General features: G+C 49.1%; 1 protein-coding gene across 1 annotated transcript; it reads left to right on the top strand.

Annotated features, from left to right (window-relative positions):
- The first annotated feature begins 1,451 nt into the window (after nt 1–1,451).
- On the top strand, nt 1,452–14,900 carry nhsl1a (NHS-like 1a). Its single transcript, XM_047339205.1, is given in 13 exon segments — nt 1,452–2,793; nt 6,001–6,111; nt 6,631–6,779; nt 7,458–7,532; nt 7,882–8,110; nt 8,187–8,318; nt 8,406–8,695; nt 8,776–9,576; nt 9,729–9,783; nt 9,828–10,342; nt 10,345–12,376; nt 12,466–12,553; nt 13,096–14,900. Coding segments are annotated over 13 exon segments (5,778 nt in total). The 5' UTR covers nt 1,452–2,108; the 3' UTR covers nt 13,712–14,900.
- The last annotated feature ends 5,475 nt before the right edge of the window (nt 14,901–20,375 follow it).

Raw genomic sequence — 20,375 nt, 5'->3', positions numbered from 1 at the left:
GACGTCGAGTGGAAACACAGAGGTTTGATGGAGGCTGAAGACAAAGAGTAGAAAGAGTCAGCTCCCAGGAATAGTACTGAAAAGTAACTAAAGTAAAAGTACTCAGGATGTTTTCAGCCTCGGTCAGGGTGGAGCGAGCATTGGTTCGAGTGGGGGAGAGAGAGGGAGGGGGCTTTTATTATGGTAGAACGAGGGAAGAGAGAGAGAGAGAGAGAGAGAGAGAGAGAGAGAGAGAGAGAGAGAGAGAGAGAGGAATCTGTGTTTGAACTGGTGTTTTCCTTCAGTCTTTGTTCTCACACACACACACACACTGAACGACAGCGGGCGAGCGAGGTCGACATGCTCTGCTTAAAAGGTGAGTGAGCGAGAGATGAAGAGGATGCATGGAGACGAAGAGCTGCAGGTGTGTGCGTGTGCGTGTGTGTGTGCGTGTAGATGTAGGTCACGTTGTTCACACACACACACACACATAGAAAAGGTTATGGAGATAACTGTGTTTGTGTGTGTGTGAGAGATTGGGGGGGGGGGTCGAGCAAGCTTTATTTTGAACAGAGAGAGAGAGACAGGAACGTGTTGTAAAATATGTTCCAGATTACAGCAGCTGCTTTCTGTAACTGTTACTATGGTTACGACCACTAACAACTTCTGCATCAACACTCATCCAACACATTCAGGACCGATACACAACTTATACTTCTGTTACTATATTACTGCTGAAGTTCTCCTCACTGTCTTTCTGTGGTGAAAGTGGAAGTGTTGGGTCAGGAGGCATGTGTGTGTATGTGAGTGTGTGTGTCTGTGAGTGTGTGATTATAGTGTGTGTGTGTGTGTGTGTGTGTGAGTGTGTGATTATAGTGTGTGTGTGCAGCACTCACAGCCTGTTGAGGCAGGTTGAAACATCTCATTCAGCCTCTGAAACACAGCTGTTCTTCTTGTGTCCGACACACACACACTTTTAATGGATCAGAAGCTGCAACACACACTTTGTTATTATTGATAATTGACTATTAATATTTTGTTTGTTATTAATTGATGACTTTCACTGGTTTTTGATGACGATCAGTCGACAGATGCATACTACTGAAGTCGTGAACCTTTAAAAACACGTCACAAGTAAATCATTACATTTTCTAATCATCTTTTTATTTGTCAGTGACTATTTGTTTGAATCTGTTGACGTTAAAAATACAGAACGAGAGATTTCAACTGAAAAGTGTCAAATTAAAAAAAGAAGTGACGGACGGAGCAAAGGTGACGTTTGTTTAACGTTGAGCTTTTATCAGATTCTTTAATCCTAACACAGATTTACCACTATCAACATGTGGTGTGTGTGTGTGTGTGTGTGTGTGTGTGTGTGTGTGTGTGTGTGTGTGTGTGTGTGTGTGTGGGTGTGTGTGAGTCTCCGACCATCTGCAGACCTGGATAATCCCTGTTAGTAGATTAGAGTCGGAGCGAGCGCAGAAGAAGAAACTCAGCGTCAACACGAGAGAAGAAATCGATCAGTTTCTCGCTGAATCGTTTCTGGACTCGAATCTTTTCTGGATTCTTGGAGCTCGGAGAGTTTTGGGTTTTGAGGTCTGAGGTTTTTTACTTTGAAGGAACGAGAGGAAGTTAAGATGCTGAACGTTTTAATTGCAGCCGACGCTTCTGAACCTGAAATCTCTTTTACTCTGAAATGTGTCTGAGCTTTTATTGTGAAAGATGGACATTTTTAAGATGTTTTCTAAAAGCACATCTTGCTGATACTAGTTTGTGATTGTTCAGTGCTTTTATTGTGAAAAGCTGATATTTTTGGAGATTTACTTTGAAGCTGTTAAAGACTTTGATGAATGCATTTGGAAGAAAGGACAGAAACTTCTGGACTGATGGATTTTCAAAGGACTGATGGATTTTTTTACTTTTATTTTTGAATTACTAAGAGGGATTTTGAAGGATGAACTAAACACTATTTCTTTACAGATTAAGAAAATAACTTTTTTCCTGTTGAGACATTTATTGTAAAGAAAACACATTTCATGATGAAGGGTCGGAGGAGTGTTGGGATTCGTCTTTGATCTGTTGTGAGGGCGGACCCCATCACCAAACAGCAAATCACCTCTCAGGACAGAATGATTTCGTATGTGGAGTGTCTGAGTGGCGAGGGGGCGGGGCCTGGTGTGGGGTCGCGCTGTTGGAACGCGGGTCCTGATGAAGAGCTAGATGAGCTTCTTCCTCGCAAGATGGCCGCCCTGCAACCAAAAACAGAGGGCAGCCTGCGGCGCCGCCTGCTCAGCGCCAAACTCCACCAGCATCACGACGCCATCTGGCGGCTGAATGCAGGTGGCGTCGCCGGCAGGCCGGGGTCCCCTACAGGTGACCAGAAGCACCACCCACCCCAACTTATCTACTCAGGCAACGGCCCCTGGTTCCACCCCCAGCACCTCCCAGCACACCCCCACATCCACCCTTCCTTTACCCCAGAGGCTCATGGGAAACTATTCCTTACTCCAGAGATTTATGGAAAACCCCACCCACAGACCGTACCCCTTCAGTTGCAGCGCCCTACGTGCCCCATCCTCACCCAGCGGTGCCGAACAAGCTCATGTCCCCCCACGCCTGAACCCCGCCCCGGCTACACCATGTCCGTCCCCTACCCTCACAGCGCCCTGCCCCCCTTCAGGGAACCAGAGGTGCCGCCACAGTACCAATATCAGCCCAGCAGGAGGCGCAGGACCAACTTCTTCTGCTTCAGACGGCGCCAAGGGAGGAGCTCCAGGCTGGAAGCCACCCAAACCACGCCCCTTCTACACAGAGGTACTGCTAGGAATCATGGGTACTAGGAGAACTTTTTGAACCATTATTGAAAGTACTAGGACGCCTCTGTCCCCACGACCTTCTGGTCCTGAATGGTCCCCTGTAGCGTGGACAGTTGAATTAATGAGTCTGACCTTGTTATTCTTAGTCCAGTTGGTCCTAGCTAGTTTGATTTGGCTCTGCAGAGTCATGGTTGATCCTGATTTGGCTCAGTTTGGTCCTCAGTCCTACCTCCTACTCCTGTGTGACCCAGTTGGACCCTGGATGGCCCTGGATCTAAATAGCCCTGATTTACTCAATTAAGTCTTGAATGATCCCAAGTGTCCTGGTTTGGATCTGTTGGGTCCTGAATGGTCATTAGAACCCGTTTTGGTCTTGATGGTCCTGGTAGTCCGGCAGACTCGGTTGGCCCTGTTGTTTATTCAACTTCAGTCTAGTTTGGTCTTGAATTTGGCCCCAGTTAGCCTGGTTGGGCCTGACTCATAGTTACAGGTTTCATCAAAACATCAATGATTGTGTGTGTGTGTGTGTGTGTGTGTGTGTGTGTGTGTGTGTGTGTGTGTGTGTGTGTGTGTGTGTGTGTGTGTGTGTGTGTGTGTGTGTGTGTGTGTCAGAGCAGGGATTAGCCTCAGCTCCACACGCTACGCTAATGTCTAATTCCTCTAACGGCAGATGAACAGGCTTCGGCAGCAGCTGCTTCCTGTTCGCTTCGACTCCGCCCTCCTGACCCACACCTGGATCCCGCCCCCTCTGCCTCCCTGCTCTCTGATTGGTGACTGGTGGTTGACACGTGACTCTGCTCCTGTTTCTGATTGGACAGCAGGAACAAATCAGAGCGTTTCTGCTCCGAGTGTTTCAGCTAAATTTACTCGCAGTGTGACATGATGGTGGCGCGGCCTACTTCCTGTCTAATTAATGAAACTAATTAAAGTGTGGCGAGGTGAAGACGGAGCGACGGACTGTCAGTCGTGATACTGAAGTAATGAGCTGCTCCACTGGCCCACATAGTCGACACACTTCACACTGGCCCTGTCCCAGTTTGTCACTGGTGCTGAAGGTCACAACATGTCTGCTCGTGTTACCATGGAAACATGATAACACAAACGCTTCACTCGATTAATGGGGATTTTTAGGGCCGATGATATTAAGGTTATATACTAAGATGTTCTTATTGAACCGACATGACAAGAAACTTTATTATAAATGACTATGAAATAAAAATAAAATACGACTATTTTGAGAAAATATACATCGTTTATTTTGGAAGATAAAAGTTTACTTATTGACATTTAAGAAAAATATTCAAACATAGGATCGCTCCAACACGTCACAGACACGCGTGTTTATTTATACAAAGATAGAAACACAAGAATAGAGAGAATCACAGAGGACTACACACACACACACACACACACACACACACACACACACACACACACACACACACACACACACACACACACACACACACACACACACTTTAAATTCTCTTTCTTCAGCCCCTTCATCTACAAAGTGAGTGTGTGAGTGTGTGTGTTAATGCAGCATTCGTGGGTAACCTTCATCACCTGGTCACACACACAAAGGACACACACATGTGTGGGCCTCCTGCCAAATTGTGTGTGTCTGTGTGTGTGTGTCTGTGTGTGTGTGTGTGTGGTGGGTGAGCAGCATAGAAACAGAGGCTGGAGAGAGAGAGAGAGAAGTGGGAGGAGAGAGAGGCGTCGCAGTGAGTCGAGCTGCATTACTGCTGCTGCTCGCCCACCCTCTCACTCTCTCTCTGTCTGCTGCAGCCTCAGGAGTGTGTGTGTCTCTGTGTGTGTCTGTGTGTGTGTGTGTGTCGTCGTCGTCATGGTTCTGATCGGAGCTGCGATCAAATCCGTCCTCAGATTTCTGAACAAGACTCGAGGTGAGTGGGACGATGTTTGTACGGGCGAGCGAGCATCACTTGTACTTGTAGAGAGAGAGTGTTCATATGATCATATAGTTCTCATGACATCACATAACCCTGCCATCTGATTGGCTGACAGGAGTCAACACTGCTTTACGGTTCGACCTCTTCGTCAAATCATGGCTTAAGGTGTTTTAAACAGTAGGTAACCATAGCAACAGTCCGTTAATTTCCTCAAGGAGACGTTCACCCGCCTCAAAGACCTCAGGACTCAAGGAACCTTCTCAAGAAACGTTTTCCTCTCCGGTACCAAACAAGGATACATGGAACCAGCTGAAGGACTCCATGTACCTAATAAAGAACTCATAGAACCCCCTCAAGCCCCTCTGGGACCTCCTCACTGAAGCCTGGAGCCTTCCCAAGGACCTTGGAGACCTTCTCAAAGACCCAAGTAAGGTACTCAACATAGAGACATGGAACCAGCTGAAGGACTCCAGATACTTAGACCTGGATAATCCCTTCCACACCTGGTGGTCTCCACAAGGAGTCTCTTCAACTATACCTGGAACTTCCTCTGGGACTATTTATGTCTGGTACTTCTCATGACAGCTCCAGGACTCCGAGAACCCACCTGGGGATCTCCTGAAAACCCACTTGGCTCTCCTGCAGGATCTTCTGTGGCTTCTCTAGAACCCTGGGACCATTTGAGGAGCTTGAGATTCTTCTGGAGACAAAGTTCAGCCAAATCTTTTGGGTTCTGTGACCTTGAAGTCGTCACAGAAGCATCTCGACCTCCGTCCCACGTTCTCGTTTCTGACTCTTCAGGTTTCATTTGAGCTTCAGAAGGTTCTGTGGGTCCAACAGAACTCAGTCCGCTCCATTGGAGACTTGATTGATCGTAGGTGTGATTGGTTGTTGGTCCCTGTGATTCGCTGGCTCTCCAGGTTAAACTCCGCCTCTCACCCAATGTCAGCTCCTCCTAATGTCTGACACAGGATCAGGCTGAAAATCTCTAATTCTAAAGTTCAGTTCACAAAAAGGATCAAACTGATGTTGAGCGAGGAGACACGGGTGTGACACGTCAGGACAGGTGACGATCAGGAAGTGAAGGAAACCAGGGAACTGTGGGTTTCAAAATAAAACAGATAGCAAGGCAACATGCAGGAGAAAATGGTGACAATAGTGGTGCTGCTCCTTCACAATAAAAGCCTCTGGAACTGTGTGGGTCTGAGGTCACCTTGAGGAGGAGTGCTGCACCACCAATCATCACTGTGTGTGTGTGTGTGTGTGTCTGAACTGTGTTTGTGTCTCTGCAGCAGGGGACAGGGACAGTAAGTGGTCGGTTCACTACACTACCCAGAAGCCTCAGCAGGGTCTGGTCTTCATCCCGGGGAAGAGACGCTCGGGCAGCGTGGACGACCTGCGAGGTGAGAGGTCAAAGGTCGACTGCTTCCTGTCATTATTAGAAATTAAAACATTATTGATTAGTTGTTTAATCGACTGATCTCTTTGTTTAATACTGAGGACGAGCCACACACACACACCACACACACACACACACACACACACACACACACACACACACACACACACACACACACACACACACACACACACACACACACACACACACACACACTCTGCTGCAGACTGCATCACAGCCGCTGCAGTGTCACATGTCACCTCCTCCACAAGCTGCTGCTTTCATCTGCTCTGATATCATTTCATTGTGGATTGATTGATTGATTGATGGATTGAGAGTCAGCATCTTTATCTTAAACCTGATTCATAGATTTTATGTTTTTATTTCTTCACTGTGATAGTTTACATGTAATGTTGATTGATTGATAAACTCTTATTGATTATTGATCATATGATGATCTTTCCCATCTGTTCTCTTTAATGTGTGTCTGACTGTGTGTGTCTGTGTGTGTCTGTGTGTGTAGTGTGTAACAGGCTGACTCAGCATGGCTACAGTGGACACGCCAGCTCACACTGCCGCCAGCAGAGCCCCGCCTCCCCTCCGTCCTCTGCTGGCCTGGACCAATCAGAGGGCAGCAGGCGCCGAGGGTGGAAGGACAAAAGCAGGAAGATGGTTAGTGACACACACACACACACGCACACACACATGCACACACACACACACACACACACACGCACACACACACACACACACACACACACACACGCACACACACACCTACACCTACAAACACACACACACACCTACACACACATGCACACAAATCTGCTGTTAACTCATGAATATGAATGATTATTCATATTAATATTCATATTATTCATATTATTATTATCAGGCAACAGTGGAGACTTGGTATATTTTACTGCCACCTGCTGGTCAAACTGGGATAATGACACATTTATTCATTTATAAAGTGTCACATGATTCACTTTGATTTATCTTCTGTTCCTCATCTTTATCTCCTCCTATCCTCACCTCCTCTTCCTCTCCTCTCTCCTCTTTCCTCTCTCTTCTCCTCCTCCTCTCCTCCTCTCCTCTCCTCTCCTCTCCTCTCCTCTCCTATCCTCACCTCCTCTCTCCTCTTTCCTCTCTCTTCTTCTCCTCCCCTCTCTCTCTCTCCTCCTTCCCTCCTCTCTCCTCCTCTCCTCTCCTCTCCTCTCCTCCTCTCTCCTCACCTCCTCTCCCTCTCCTCTCTCTTCTCCTCTCCTCTCCTCTCCCTCCCTCTCCTCTCCTCCTCTCTCCTCTCTCTTCCTCTCTCTTCTCCTCCTCTCTCCTCTCCTCTCTCCTCAGAGATCCAGATTCTTGGACTTCCTCTCTCAGTCTTGTTTTTCAGTTTGTTTCAGGTTTTCAGTTCGGAGGAGAAAGGTAAACTCGGGTCAAACTAGACTAGTTTAGTTTAGACTAGTTTAGTTTAGACTAGTTTAGTTTAGACTAATCTAGTTTTCTCCTCCTCCCCCCTGAACACACGTCAGTAGATTCCACTAAGTTAAACTCTACCATCGGCTCCATTGGGGTTAAACCAGACTTTACCCAGTTCAGTTAACCTGAGTCCAACTAGACTCTGGTTTAATGAGATGCTAATTGAACAGAACCAGAAACCAGCCGGGTTACGTTAACCTCATTAACCTCATTAAACCCGACGTCGTTAGTTATGTACGTGACTCGTGACTGGTTGAACAGTCGTGAATGTTAAAGCTCGTTGTTTTGTTTTCAGTCGTCGACGTCATCAGAAGAAGACGAGAGGTTGATCCTGAACAACACTCGACCTCTGACCCCGCTGGTCCTGAACCCCGTCACCTCTCGCTGGGACGTCTTCTCCCCCGACCACGAGCCCACAACCTATTTCGAGATGGAAGCGTCCTCTCGGCTTCCGACGCCGGAGGAGAGGATGAGGCAGCAGGCGGACGCCATTCCCGCTGATATCGTGGCCATTAATATAACAGGTAGAGGAGGGAGGTCCAGACTCTCTGACACCTCCTCCCAAAGGTGAGACGATAACGTTCTTCTTTCCTTCTTTAGGTGAGAGTTTTGATCGTCAGGCCAGTTTTCGACGAACCGTCTCCAACTGCGACTCGTTATCCCACCGACCCCGAAGCCTGAGCCGCCGCAAGTCTGCGACAGGGATACCTGATGATGTCAGCAATAACCTGGGTATAAGCTCCACCCTCTCACTCCTGCATCACATCTGCTGTCAATCACTCCATCAATGAAAGTCTGAGTTCCTCCTTCTGTCTCCAGACTCGTCTTTGGCGTCCTCTGATCTCCCTGGTCAGCTCTCTCCCTCTGCGTCCTCCTGTGGCTCCGCCCACGAGCAGGAGGAGGAGCTGGAGGAAATCAGGAAGGATTCAACAGTGCGAAGGATCCGGGCCCCGAGAGGAGCGGGGTTGTCCAGCCTCATGGCCTCCCTCACCTCCTCCCCCTCACCAGGGCCTCTCCCCAGTCTGGCAACCAACTCCTCTCTGAGCTCTGAGGCCAGCTGTAACAGCGCCTCCTGCAGGACGCTCAGTGCCTCCTCGTCTTGCTGCCAGGTCAGTTTAGCAGAAATTATTCACACATCGAAAAACGTCGAAAACAAAAACTCTGATTATTTTTCTTTCTGCCGTCACAGGACCTACAGGGTTTCCCCAGCGACCAGCAGCCTCTGCTGCCCTTTGACCCCCCAGCCAGAGTCGTCCCACTGTCCACCTCCTCCCCCGTCTCCTCCTCTCTTCCCAGCTCTCCCAGCCATCCCCTGGCCCCAGAGTGGTCGTACCCCAGCGCCGAGCCGCTGAACGAGGCTCCTCATGTCTCTCCTTCCTCCTCCCACTACCTCTCCTCCTCCTCCATTACAAACTCAGAGTTCAGTTACTTGGCTCTGGACGAGCAGGGCGACCCACACTCCTCCTGTGATGGTGGTTCGTACAGGGGGAACCGATGGAGCTACCAGCCGCTCTCCCCCAGCTCCAGCCTCCTCAGTGGTCAGACCGGGGACGAGTGGGCCGACGTCAGCCAGGAGACGAGATGTGTTTCTGGGGAAGGTTGGAGCTGTGACCCCCTCCTCTCCTCTGGTCGCTCGTCTCCAGCGTGTTCAGAGAGAACAACGTCCTCGCCGCTGTTAAACTGCGAGAAAAGAAGGTCCAGCACTTCCTCCTCCAACTCTCGCTCCATCACCCGCAGCATCTCCCTCCGCAAGTCCAAGCTCCCGCCTCCCCCGCCATTTCGTTATGACTCCCTGCGGCGCCGGCCGTGTCGTAGTAAATCCTCCCGCTCCTTGTCCAGTCCTCGCCAGCAGTGCGGCCCCCAGAGCCCGGAGCACGCCCCCCAGAGGACGCCCACCTCGTCCCCAAAGAGCTTCCATGACCCCTGGGTTCCCCGGACTCACACCAGAAGGCGTCAGAGCGGTCTGAGCTGCGGGACGGTCACGACCTTGAACCCTTAAACCTCCAGACAGCGAACTCTGCCGACTCCCCTCCCCCCAGCCCCCCCGCCGCCCACGTCCTCACCCCCCGGTCTCCAGGCTCGGAGGAGGAGGGGCTTAGATTTACTCTCAACCCTCAAACAGTTGCTCCTTCTGGTCTGCAGCGCCTCGCGTCGCCCTCTAGTGGATACTCCAGCCAGTCGAACACCCCCATACCTGGCACACCTGTGTCCTCCCCCCTCTCCCCTCCTCCCCTCTCACAGCGAGTCCTGGAGCCTTTTCCCCCCCGACCTCCCCCTCCTCCTTCTTCCCCCGCTTCTCGCTGACCAGGAAGGAAGGAAAGTCAAAACCTCCCGTACCGGAGAGGAAGTCGTCGCTCATTTCCTCCCTCTCCTCCTCCTTTTCTTCCACTTCCTCCCTCTCTTCCTACACTTCCTCTGAGTCGTCTACCAAACATCTTCTCCTCCCTCCTCCCCCTCCTCCCCCTCCTCTCCCAGATTCCTCCTCTCTTTCACCTTCTCTCGTCTTCTCCCCGATTCGTCATTCTTCTCCTCTCTATCACTCCCTACCTGCTCCTCCTCCTCCACCTTCATCTCTTCCTCCTCCTCCTCCTCCTCCTTTCCTCTTTCCTCCCGTCCTCCCCCGCCCCTACTCCTACGTTGTCCGGCAGACGCCTCATCAAGCTCTTGTGTTCACGTCATCGTCACCAAACTTCTCTCCTCCATCTTGTCCCCACCCCCCCCCCCCCCCCCTCCTCCTCTTCCCACAGCCCCTGTGACCCCCCTCCCCCCAACAACACTTATCAGGTCTCAGAACCGTCGTGTCAACGTGGCCACACCCACTTGTCCCCTGGTCACCGCCCAGGCTCTGCAGGGGGTCAAGCTTCGCTCCGTCAGGACCCAGGAAGCCTTGCTCAGTAGCACTGTGCTAGCCAATGCTAACAGGTCTCATGCTAACCAACCAAGCAAAGAACCTCCACTAGACAGGTCTGTGCTAGCCAATGTTAACTTAGCTAGCACTGATGTGAAGCTAGCTGAGAACGGATCACAAAACACTGGTTATAACCTTCGAGGTAATGAAGACAAAACAACTAAAGACTTCACAGCTCATGCTAATCTTGCTAGCCTGGCGTATGCTGATGTTAAGCTAGCTGAGAATGCACCACAAAATGCTGTCTATTATCTTGCTAGCAATGATGCTAAAACACCCAGTGCATTAATGGCTAATGCTAGCACTCCTAGCCAAGCGAACACTCAATCAGATCACGATAACTGCAACCAAACAAAAACTGAGACGATTACACTCAACAACTCAGCGTTCACTCGTCTTCAGAGCCCACAACGTTTTGTTTGTAGCACAGCAGCCAATCAGAGAAGCTCTGGACCTCAGGCGACCACTGCTCAAGACGTCCTGACCAATGAGAGGAGCGATTCAGACCTGTACGCTACGCTAACTAACAATCAAGTCCCCAGTCCTGATATTCCCTGGGTCAAGATGTCTCAGGGTACCAACAAAAACCCCATCGACTCAATTACCCAACGTCCAACTGATGCTAAGCTAACTGAGCCTGGAGAGAAACAAGGAAACATTGAAGATTCTTCTTCTCGTTCTCCGTCTCACACAGGAAACAGAACGTCAGAGAGAAAAGATGTCGTCTGGAATGGTTCAGACGTGTTGAACCACAGAGCAGCTGATGGAGATTCCTCAGAACTTCGTGATTTACAACTGAGAAATAACGTCTTAACGATACGAAGCCCACAGGAGCTCCGGTCCCCGGAGAAGCCGTTGCTGCCGAAGAAGCCCGACCTTTGCATTCTGGGTGTCATGGCGTCTCCTGAAGCCCGACGAGGACCAGGTGGACAAATCACCTCGTCCTATTCTGGGCTCGATAAACAACAACAGCAGCTTCCTATTGGTGCATCTTCACCAAAACTCTTTATATACACAACAGCTGACGGAACAACTCCTGACAAATTGTTGACACATACAACAAACACAGCTGCTGGTGACATCACTGCAGGCTCACCTGACCACTCCCCTCCGAGGCAGGAACCACCGGTTCTACACGAGAAGCCAGATGTTTCATCGACGTCTTCCAGAACAAAACCACTTTGTGCATCTCAGAATATGAAGGAGGCGTCTGAAGGAGCCTCTGAGGCCTGTGGCGCTCTGGATGTCACTGGGACGTCATGGACCCAGAGCTCCAGCCCAACGGGGGTTATCGGCACCAGTGGCTCTAGAAACACGCTCAATGGGACCGTGGGGACTTTGGAGGACTGTGGTACCTCAGGGACCTGGAGAATCATGGAGTCGTCAGGACCTCCGACCCAGACCGGAGCAACAGACCCTTGTTGTGCTTGGGTCACGAGGACGAGACTTGATAAGGACGAGAAAACCGTTCACAAGAGGATGATGAGGTCGTCGCTGGCTGAAGATGAAGAGCAGGATCACAAGGTGGAGGAGAGAGTGATGAAGACAACGATGATGATGGCGTCCTCCACGAAGAAAAAAGTAATGAAGAAGAGGAGGAGGAGGACAGGCGGGCAACTGCTTATGATGTCATCAACAAGGGAGCCGTCCCCCTCATCGTCTTCATCCTCATCATCATCTTCATCCTCATCTGGAGATGAAGATGTGATGAGAGAGGGAAAAATACAAACAAGGGAGAAAGTGTCCTGTGCTCTGATTGGTCAGAGCAGGTACTCCCTCAGTAGCGCACTGTCCTGTGACAGCCTGCAGGGGGAGCTGTGGCTTCCAGACCTCCTGATTCAGGAACCAGAGCTGACGAAGGAGGACGGACGACCTCAGGACGGTGAGATCACTTTATTTACATTCAAGAAAAACTCAATCCACAGAGAAGTAGAAGTTTAAATGAACGTCCATCTTTGTTTTTCTGTGCAGCTGATTTGTTCGTGAGTGTTTCAGCAGATCAGATGTTCGTCTCTGGTCGACCACGAACCACCGAGGATCTGTTCACCGTCATCCACAGGTAGGAAAACGCTGTTCATCACATTGTTCATCTACCAGCGTGTCCACCATGTTCTCACCAATCTGCTGATTCTCCCTCTGCTGCTGTGGAGCAGTGCATTATGGGAAGGCACAGCATGAAGGCCTGGTGGGCGGGGTTTGGCTGCAGGTAAAGATGTGATTGGTCAGTGAAGGTGTAGTTGATGGAGTGAAGGTGGTGACCGTGGTTCAGTAATTAGCACCCAGTTGTCTTCATTAGCTTCTTCTACAACTAGAACCTGTTTGTTTGTCCCACAAAGAGAAACCTCTCGTTTCCTTCCTGAACTCTCCTGGGTGAGTATCCTCTAGTGACCTTCTGTCTTCTTCAAGGTTTCCATCGAGTGTTTCCCTTTGCTCTTTAGCTCCGTGACGACCACAGTCCTGGACTCACAGAGAAGAGCAGCTTCTTGTAGAAGTTCAAAGTAAACCACTTATCACCGTGGAACCTTGAGGCCTGAAAGAAAAGAGCTGACGCAGCACGTTCATGAACTGAGAACATTCATGATGTTTTTCTGTTTGTCTCAGGTCCAAGAGGAAGATGTTTGGAAGAAGAGATTCAGAGGACGACACACATTACTCCTCCTCCTCCCCCCCGGTGACCCCCACTGACCCCTCCCCCCAACCTGCAGCATCTAGAGGTCAAAGGTCGACGAGAAGCGAGAGCTTCAAGGCGCTCTTACTGAGGAAAGGTAGTCGTTCTGATTCATCTTCACGAATCTCTGCTGTCGAGCGGCTTCGCAAAGTTGCTTCTCCTGCCGCTGGTACTGACCACCAGGGGGCGCCGGCACTGCCACAAACACCACGCCAACCCCGAAGTAACCCCACAAACTCGTCACACGCCTCCGACACACATGACGTTGACATGGCGTCTCTCACGTCTCCGTGCACGAACTTGTCTGTGACGTTTTGTTTGAGACACAATCCCCTCCTCTTCACCTCCTCCTCTTCCTCTTCCTTCCTCTCCTCCTCGCGACCTCGCTCCCTCACCCCTCCCTGCTCCAGCAGCCGGCGCTTCGCCGCTCGCTGCCGCCTCTTCGCCGCCCCCATGACCGCCATATTTGAGGGCGGGAGCGAGGAGGAAGTTGAGGACGATGAGGTTTTCCAAGTAGAACTGAGTCAGAGATTGGTGCAGACTTCCTGAAAGGTTTGTAGACGCGGACGTGGATTTGACAGGAAGTGAATGTTGATGAGGATCTAAACTGTAAGGACAGGTTCAGGATCAGCGTCCCAGTGTTCACGTGTCGATGACCTGAGCCGGATCTTTACAAACTGAATGTAAATCACAGTCTGGAGTCGACGTCACAGACCTACAGCAGCTGTCAGTGGTTCTTCTCCATGTGTCTTCTCATGCGTGTCGGGATCTGGAGGATGAAGAAGATGATTCATGAAATCCACAAAAGTTTCCTCCAGATCAAATCGTGATAAATGTTAAACGATAATAATCATGTATTTCAAGTTTAGGATTCAAGTATTTCAACTGAGCAAAAAATCATTTCAACAGATTCAAATGATGTTTGTAGAAAAATGAATAGAATCGTTCAGCAGGAGCGGTTCAAGGGACTTTGGGGGCCCCGGGCTGAAGGGAGCTCAGGGGCCCGACCTGAGTTCTGACGATGGAGCCGTTACAGTCTGTTACAGACGATGGTAGAAGTTCAGGGTTCTCACAGAAGGACCCTTCTCTGGGGCCCCGGCTCAGTTCGGGGCCCCTGGTGGTTTCCTGTGTGTTCTGTTTACAGACAATATGAAAAATATTGACGTAGAAATGATTTTGCAGTAAAATTGTCTTTAAACTTTAAACCCTCATTAATATTTGAACATAACTCTAAAAACTTATTACATTTGTATTTATGTGTAAATATATAGAGAAAAGTGTCTTGATGACAGTTTGATGAACTGAAACAAACTAATTCAACTTTCTAATCTTTTTAATATTTAATGTAACTCATCATCTGAGACTGAAGTAAAGTAGAACCATAGAAAGAGAGAAAATGAAGAAAATAATAAAAGATGAGGAATCAGATTACCTGCATGATAATCTGGTTTAAATGTATAATTATTATTATTGACATTATTCAGCCTGACTGACGCTCTAATGAATAAAGGATCCCGTTGTAAATACAGTTGTTCTTCTTCCCTCTCTTGAAGTAGTGGTGGGGGGCATTATCATCGTCTGTGTGTGGAACGTTCAGATTTATTCTATTAACTTTAAAGATGAAATCCCAGAGATTATAAAGAGAAAACGAGAATAAAGAGGGAAACATTTCAATGTAAATCAAAGAAACTGTACGAAACAAGGCAGAAATAACAATAAAGGACAATTTCAAGAGTTATTTGTTTTGTTTCTTCACTATTAAACTTTTTATACTAATAAAACAGTTTGAACTCTTTTATTTTGAAGGTCTCCTGCTCTTCGAACTCTCGCCCCCGGCCACTGGGCGGCGCTGTGGTCCTGGTTTGTGCGACAGCTCCGACTGGTTGAATGTGGGTCCGTCAGGGGCCGTCTGGTCTCCACTGGTTTACGCTGTGGGAACTTGTGTTGGGTTGTTGGTGGTTTGCTGGAAGCTGCAAATGTGTGTGAGACGGATCCTCGGGTTCCTGAAGCAGCTTCGGGCCTTGAGAGGTCTGAGAGGGATTTTCCAGAGGTTTTGATGAGGTTTCAGCAGCTGTTCCGCACATTTCACGCTTCTTTAGGAGATTCAAAGATATTTCGGGGAAGTTCCAGCAGAGGTCTGACAGTTTTCACGTTGTTAAGGAGGTTTTGACGGATTCAGATTACAAATTTTCTTGTTCGCTGCTTTGAGACGTTCCAGAAATCCAAATGTTCTCCAGGAGGTTCTGCGAACAGATGTTTGAGACGTTATGGGAACGTATCGGGAAGCTCAGGAGGTGGGATGGACTCACATCACAGTGGTTCTCTCAAAAGGTTTCAAAGGTTCAAGACTTTCTTCATGAGGTTACTGAGGTGTTAAGAGGACAGGAGCAGATTTCCAGGGTCCTTAAAGAGGTTCTTAGGACTTTCTAAAGGTTCTTGTGAGTTTCTGAGGGTCCTCGTCCTTGAGGTGTCGACTACAAGGTGGTCGTGGTTCTCTGTGAAGTTCCTTAGGTCTTTTAAGAGATGGAGAAGTTCCTTCAAAAGTTTTGTGAATTCATGAGGAAGTTTTGAAGAACCATGAGTAATTTAGAGAGTTCTTTGGATGTTCCTGAGGTTCTTGCTCAATGGTTCCAGGAGGAGGTTCTAAAGGTTCTCAGAAAGGATCGAAGGGTTCTCTTCAGGTGTCGACTGGGAAGTCGAGGTGGTTTCAGGTGATGTTCTTTCAATCTTTGCGTTTCTTTATAATGGTTTGTGCACTGATTGGGAAGATCTGGAGATCCTTGAAGAACTTTGAGGGTTCTTAGAATCTTCTGGATGTTCCAGAGGTTCTTGATTGGGCCCAGTGGGTCCGTGAGGAGGCTCCAAAGGTTCTTCAGTAGGTTTAAAAGACTGCTTGTCTTTCAGACGCTCATGAATCAGTCCTGGAGGCTGTTGAAGGTTTTTAAAGATTCAGAGAACGTCTGAAGGTTCCACAGGTTCTTCGTCCCTCATTCACTTGTTCTGTAACGTTCTCTCTAAACTCTTGTTCTTGATGGGGGGGGCTGTGCCAACCGATGAGAGGAGTAGAGTGTCATTAATGCAGGAACATAAAAAGCCTTGTTGGTGCCTGAGACGTGCAGAGAACAAGTGAGTGTGTGTTGGTGCGAGCGCCGGCAGCTGAGTGTGTGTGTGTGTGTGTGTCGCAGGAGTCAGATGAAGCAGTCGCACAAACATCTGTATTGTCAGGGCGATGCAGCCGAGCGAGTCCCGGAGGAACCGCACAATCTGAAATGGTTGTTATTGGGATTTTTATGCTCTTGCCTCCAAACTGGGGGAGAAAGACACGAGGCGTTTTATTTATGTCAGCGCGGCCGAGGCCTGAAACCAGGACACGTGTGGCCGCCGGGCGCAGAGAGCGAGCAGCTGCGAGGACGCCGCACGCACAACGGGTCGAACACGTTACCGGAGTAAAACGTCTGTGAGGTCAGACGTCTCCATGACGACCCCGTCTGACCTTTGACCCCCGTCTGTGCAGGATCTGTGTCCCCAGCTCTCGTCTCTATTCGTTCAATATTAAATATATTCAATATCACTTTCCATCGTAACGTCAACACCAACACTTCAGTTTTTACACTCAATCAATTCATTGAGTAAATATTCATCAATGTGTCTCCACGGTTCAGCTCAGATTTAAATGATTCAATTCTTGATTTATTCTAAAGCTTCTGGATTTTATTAATAACATTCAGGGGATGATGGTAAAAATGTCAATGTGATGTAACCATAAAGAATAATTAACCCTAACACACCACATCCTCTCGTCTGACAGCATCTTACGTCTGTGTGGACGATTATTAAATCAAATGAACGGAACATGAATATTATCATGAGTCCAGTCAACCTCCTCGGGGGGGTAACCACCACTCACGGAGCCATTTAGCTCGTTTGTGCAAGAAGAGCATGTGACAGGAAGTGAGGTCACACAGAAGAACCCATGATGATCACAACTTGCTGCGTGTTGTGTTCTTAACTCTTAGAATAAATCAAAGATCTGGTGCTTTGATGGATTGACCCAGGAAAACTTTGTTTATTCATCATGATCATAAAACAAGTCCAACCTTTAAACCTTGTTCTTACATGTGTGTCCCTGATAATGATCTAAAGGTCAAACTCACTGAGACATCAGAAGTTCAGGATGCTGATCCAACATGTAAGAGGAATCCAGTGTTAACTGTTGTTTTGATGAACTTCCTTCAGAGTAGTTCTGTTCCATCACTTATCTCCAGGACCAATCTGCAGGATTCTGTCACAGTGACACACTCTGACAGGAACAGGAGCAAACTGGAAACATTACAAAACTAATTCTTAGAATCTTTTCACTGTCATGCTTGAGTCTCAGTCCCACTCTCCTCTGACTGGAGCATCAGGTGGTGCCACTGGTGTGTGTCGGGCAGAGTAAACACTATGTTCATAAAGAAATCAAATGTGGGACAAACTCTAATCTTCTATTGGAGAGAAATCACATAGTTTTAATAGTTTGTGCACAACATGTCAAAGAAAACAAAAAGGATCTTCAGCTTATTCTGTTCTTTACTGCAAAACACACAGAAGTTCCATTTATACAGGAAGAACTTCACACAGCCTTTGATCCTGTTATCGATCATGTTGTAGAATAAAGGTTCAAGAATCAAAGTTCCAGCTGAGCGAAGCTTTTACAGACTCCAGGTTTCAGGAGGATCAGAGAAGGTGAACCAGGCACAGCTGAGAGGAGTTGGTCAATCAACGCTCCTGATTCAAGAGACAGCAGGAGATCTGCTACAGGAGGAGAAACAGGGGGAGGAACAGGAGGAGAGACACAGGAGGAGGAGAGACACAGGAGGAGAGACAGAGGAGGAGAGACACAGGAGGAGACACAGGAGGAGGAGAGACACAGGAGGAGAGACAGGAGGAGGGACACAGGAGGAGAGGCAGGAGGAGAGACACAGGAGGAGAGACACAGGAGGAGAGACAGAGGAGGAGAGACACAGGAGGAACAGGGGGAGGAACAGGAGGAGAGACACAGGAGGAGAGACAGGAGGAGGAGCAGGAAGAGAGACAGGAGGAGAGACAGAGGAGGAGAGACAGGAGGAGAGACACAGGAGGAGAGACACAGGAGGAGAGACAGGAGGAGGAGAGACACAGGAGGAGAGACAGGAGGAGAGACACAGGAGGAGAGGCAGGAGGAGAGACACAGGAGGAGAGACACAGGAGGAGAGACAGGAGGGGGAGAGACACAGGAGGAGAGACAGAGGAGGAGAGACACAGGAGGAGAGACAGGAGGAGGGAGACACAGGAGGAGAGGCAGGAGGAGAGACACAGGAGGAGAGACACAGGAGGAGAGACAGAGGAGGAGAGACACAGGAGGAGAGACAGGAGGAGGAGAGACACAGGAGGAGAGGCAGGAGGAGAGACACAGGAGGAGAGGCAGGAGGAGACACAGGAGGAGAGGCAGGAGGAGAGACACAGGAGGAGAGGCAGGAGGAGAGACACAGGAGGAGAGACAGGAGGAGGAGAGACACAGGAGGAGAGACAGAGGAGGAGAGACACAGGAGGAGAGACAGGAGGAGGAGAGACACAGGAGGAGAGACACAGGAGGAGAGGCAGGAGGAGAGACACAGGAGGAGAGGCAGGAGGAGAGACACAGGAGGAGAGACACAGGAGGAGAGACAGGAGGAGGAGAGACACAGGAGGAGAGACAGAGGAGGAGAGACACAGGAGGAGAGACACAGGGAGGAGAGACAGGAGGAGGAGAGACACAGGAGGAGAGACAGGAGGAGGAGAGACACAGGAGGAGAGACACAGGAGGAGGAGAGACAGGAGGAGGAGAGACACAGGAGGAAAGACACAGGAGGAGAGACACAGGAGGAGGAGAGACACAGGAGGAGAGACAGGAGGAGGAGAGACACAGGAGGAGAGACAGAGGAGGAGAGACAGGAGGAGAGACAGGAGGAGGAGAGACACAGGAGTGACGCTCATGAAGGAGCAGACACGGAGCTGAAGCTTCACACAGCAGCAGAACCTCCAGGTCCTTTGAGGTCGAGTTGTGAGTTGATGTTTGATCCGTGTCAGTGATGAAGAAGCTGAAAAGCCCCTGGTTGCTCTCTGGCTGCGGGGGGGACCCCGGTGGTGTGGTCTGTACAACACAGGGTTCTTAAGGAGGTTCCACAGGTTCCAGAGAAGTCTTCACCAGATGCTTGAGGAGTGAGGAGGAGCTCCTTGTTGGTTCTAGTGCTTCTCCACAGACGAACGGCCTTACAGACGTGACAGAGGTTCCTGGAGACGGTTTTTATATCTGACACAAGTCCAGACTTGTTTTCTATCGTTGAATCTATAACGATAAATAAAAGCGTTTACAGATGAGCAGGGTCAGAAGAGGTTCTCCAGGGTCCAACAGGGTGACAGCTCAGGTTCTCTAAGAGGTTCTTCTCCTGGAGGAGAACGTCTGACAGGAAGCTCCAGAGGCTCCTCGGGGGCCTTCAGGGGCCGACCATGGTAAAAGGGTTTGAAGTTTCTTAAGGACGAAACTATGGGACGATCAAGAGGTTGTTGGAGAGGTTCCAAAGTGGGCGTGTGCTAAATGTGAGAGAACCGTGGAACAGGTCGGGATCTGTACGAGTTAATGGCCGTGAGAAACCTGTCGGCCCTGAAGTGACCTGCATGAATAAACAGCCTCGGCTCTGAGATCCAGGACCTGCTGCACTTAGGTCCGGAGAGATACAGCTTTCAAAAGCATCCACGTGTCTGTGTGTGTATATGTATATATATATATATATATATATATATATATATATATATATATATATATATATACACAGACACGTGGATGTAATACAAACACACATGACCAGACACACACAGTCCTGATAATTCCTGGTAAATCACCATTCTTACAAACTAAATGTGAAATGTGTTGACATTTCCACACACACTCTCATGCGCACACTCACACACACACACACACTCTCATGCGCACACTCACACACACACACACACACTCACACACTGAGGGAAGCTGAGTGATTTGATATCTGATGGAGCAGATGAACAAATAAGGGTGGAACTCTGAGAACAGAAACTCTTTCACATCAAACGGAGGAAATGTGTGTGTGTGTGTGTGTGTGTGTGTGTGTGTGTGTGTGTGTGTGTGTGTGTGTGTGTGTGTGTGTGTGTGTTTTAGTCTGAACTTTTGACATCT

The sequence above is a fragment of the Hippoglossus stenolepis genome, chromosome 24 (assembly GCF_022539355.2).
Source record: "Hippoglossus stenolepis isolate QCI-W04-F060 chromosome 24, HSTE1.2, whole genome shotgun sequence".
NCBI classification, from domain to species: domain Eukaryota; kingdom Metazoa; phylum Chordata; class Actinopteri; order Pleuronectiformes; family Pleuronectidae; genus Hippoglossus; species Hippoglossus stenolepis.
This window is presented reverse-complemented; position numbering and strand designations above follow the sequence as displayed.